The 2,508-nt window shown below is 35.8% G+C and overlaps 1 protein-coding gene across 1 annotated transcript in view; it reads left to right on the top strand.

Annotated features, from left to right (window-relative positions):
- The window catches only part of LOC101859126 (dual oxidase 2), a gene marked incomplete in the record, with an annotated part of 77,698 nt that overhangs the window by 51,600 nt on the left and 23,590 nt on the right, over positions 1 to 2,508 (top strand). Inside the window, 1 exon segment of the mRNA XM_013087081.2 lies at positions 1,060 to 1,184. Coding sequence (XP_012942535.1) covers positions 1,060 to 1,184 — 125 coding nt within the window.

Here is a 2,508-nt window from a genome sequence, read left to right as displayed (position 1 = left end):
ATATATATAGATATATATATATACACACATATATATATATAAATATATATTTATATATATGTAATATATGTATATATATTGTCAATATATATATAATATATATGTATGCATTATATATATACCTATATTATAATATATATACATTATGTATACCTATATTATATATATATGTATTATATATTGTATATATATATATAGACAGAGAGAGGTGTATGCATTTCTCCCTTGCACGCACTCTCGCACACACATTCTCCCACGCGCGCACACACACACACACACACACACACACACACACGCACGCGCACACACACACTCACACACACACACACACACACACACACACACACACACACACACACACACATTTATATATTCATACAAAAATGTCCATCTGCCCCACTTTTATTTCCTAATAGACCATGGTATGTGTCTGGCCCGGTAGATTTTTTAAAAAATACTATAATATGCAACCAATTTTCCGAATGTTCTGGTGCCAAAACGAATTTGATACTACAGTATCGAACGTGATACAGCCTTTTTTTACCTGGTAATTCTGGGAAGTAAAGGAGCGATGGGCAAACAATATCTACAGCAACTGTTAGAAGCCTTGTTGAGAACATGATTCTGTGTCCCCCCCCCCCCCCTTTCATGCATGTTCATCTCCTTACAACCCACTGAAAATGGAAGCGGTCAGTCATTATGAATCTGAATGGAAAAAAATAACTCTTCAGATGATGTGTTTACTTCATTAGATTATTAGATGGTTTTTACTTCCACATAAGGTAAATGATTATCTAGAAAAGAGACACGTGTCAGCCATACTACGCAAGTAATCGAGATCCCGTTTTAGAAGACGAGTGGACATATGAAAAGCAGCAAAGTCACTTGTGGTCCACACTATTTTTTTGCTTTCAAACACTGTGTACCACTAATCAATATCTTGCTGCCTTTCTTTACCCATCATGACAATGTACTGATAAAGCAGGGCACAAAAATACTTTCACACGTAACTCGTGTAAACTACAAAATTATAAGTTTTGTGTTATTTGATGTCCTCAGATTATTCAGCGACGAAGAGATAGCAGAAATACAAAGCACAACATTTACTGACGTCATTGACCAAGTGACCGATGTCTTCAAAGATGATATTGCGACACCTAAGCCCATAAATGTCTTTTTGTGTTGTGAGCATTTTTGTTATTATTATTATTATTATTATTATTATTATTATTATTATTATTATTATTATTATTATTATTATTATTATACAACACACTCTTCAGTACAACGTATTACTCGAGTCTAAAGCAAATATTACCAAACAAACGCCACCCTCCAAAAAGAAAAAATACACAAACCCCCTCGCCAACTCAAGAAACCACTCAAACTGTGCAATTAACAGGCTTAATAGTCCGAAGCAAAGCTCAGAGAAGAGCAAGACAGGGTGGAAATCAATTTGTCAGTAGAAAAGGCTATTAAAAACAAATATAAATGGTCTGATATACTGTACAAGGTCTTTAATGCTTTGCACATCCATACTGACAGTTATGTTTTGTAGCACAAAGCCAACTGTTCCTTTTGCTACCTCTCCCCCACATTAACGAAGTTGCAAAACTGAAGCATAGATTTTATAGATTAAAATTTGTACTGGCTTTTAAAATGAGGGATGAATTCTCGATAACAGTTGTTGGAGCTATATTATTACATTTTGCATCTCGTCATAATTATACAGATGAAAAAAATGAAAACGCTCAGTAACTGTTACATTTCCCTTATTCAGCCAAAGTAACACGAAAAAACATCAAGATGAATCTTGTCTTCCGAATTTTATTGTAGAGATTTTGAAGCCTTTTTCTGCGTAATAATATGGTTGATTAAGGTGCAGAACTTGTGATTTAATGTCTGTCTCTGACAAGACTAAACCAAATCAGTGAATAACCTTTTAAATTCCTCAATGAGTATAATGCATGTATGTCAAATAATTTTTAATCATGTACGAACAAGGGGTCACCCGTGTGGTAGCTCAGTGTTAAATCACCCCCCCTCTCTCTCTCTCTCTCTCTCTCTCTCTCTCTCTCTCTCTCTCTCTCTCTCTCTCTCTCTCTCTCTCTCTCTCTCTTCTTCTTCTTCTTCTTCTTCTTCTTCTTCTTCTTCACAAGAAAATAGATCAGTTGAATGGGATGCTTTGTACAATAGTATCACACAATATGGGAGATCACCATGTTTCTAAAAAAATGCCTTTCGAAGTACCTAAATGATGTATCACTCTCTCGTGTGTTAACGTTGCTCAAAGATGTAGGTTATATTTCCAAAAAGAGTACATGTGTTGAGGAAGGGGAGAGGAGGGCTACAATACAAAAAAACAACACAACCTGAATTCAAGAAGTAGAGAAAGCAGGTGAGTGAGACGGAGAGAGTAGAGAGAGAGAGAGAGAGAGAAAGAAAGAGAGAGAGAGAGAGAGAGAGAGAGAGAGAGAGAGAGAGAGAGAGAGAGAGAGAGAGAGGGGG

Source organism: Aplysia californica, unplaced genomic scaffold, assembly GCF_000002075.1.
Source record: "Aplysia californica isolate F4 #8 unplaced genomic scaffold, AplCal3.0 scaffold00543, whole genome shotgun sequence".
Taxonomy (NCBI): Eukaryota; Metazoa; Mollusca; class Gastropoda; order Aplysiida; family Aplysiidae; genus Aplysia; species Aplysia californica.
This window is presented reverse-complemented; position numbering and strand designations above follow the sequence as displayed.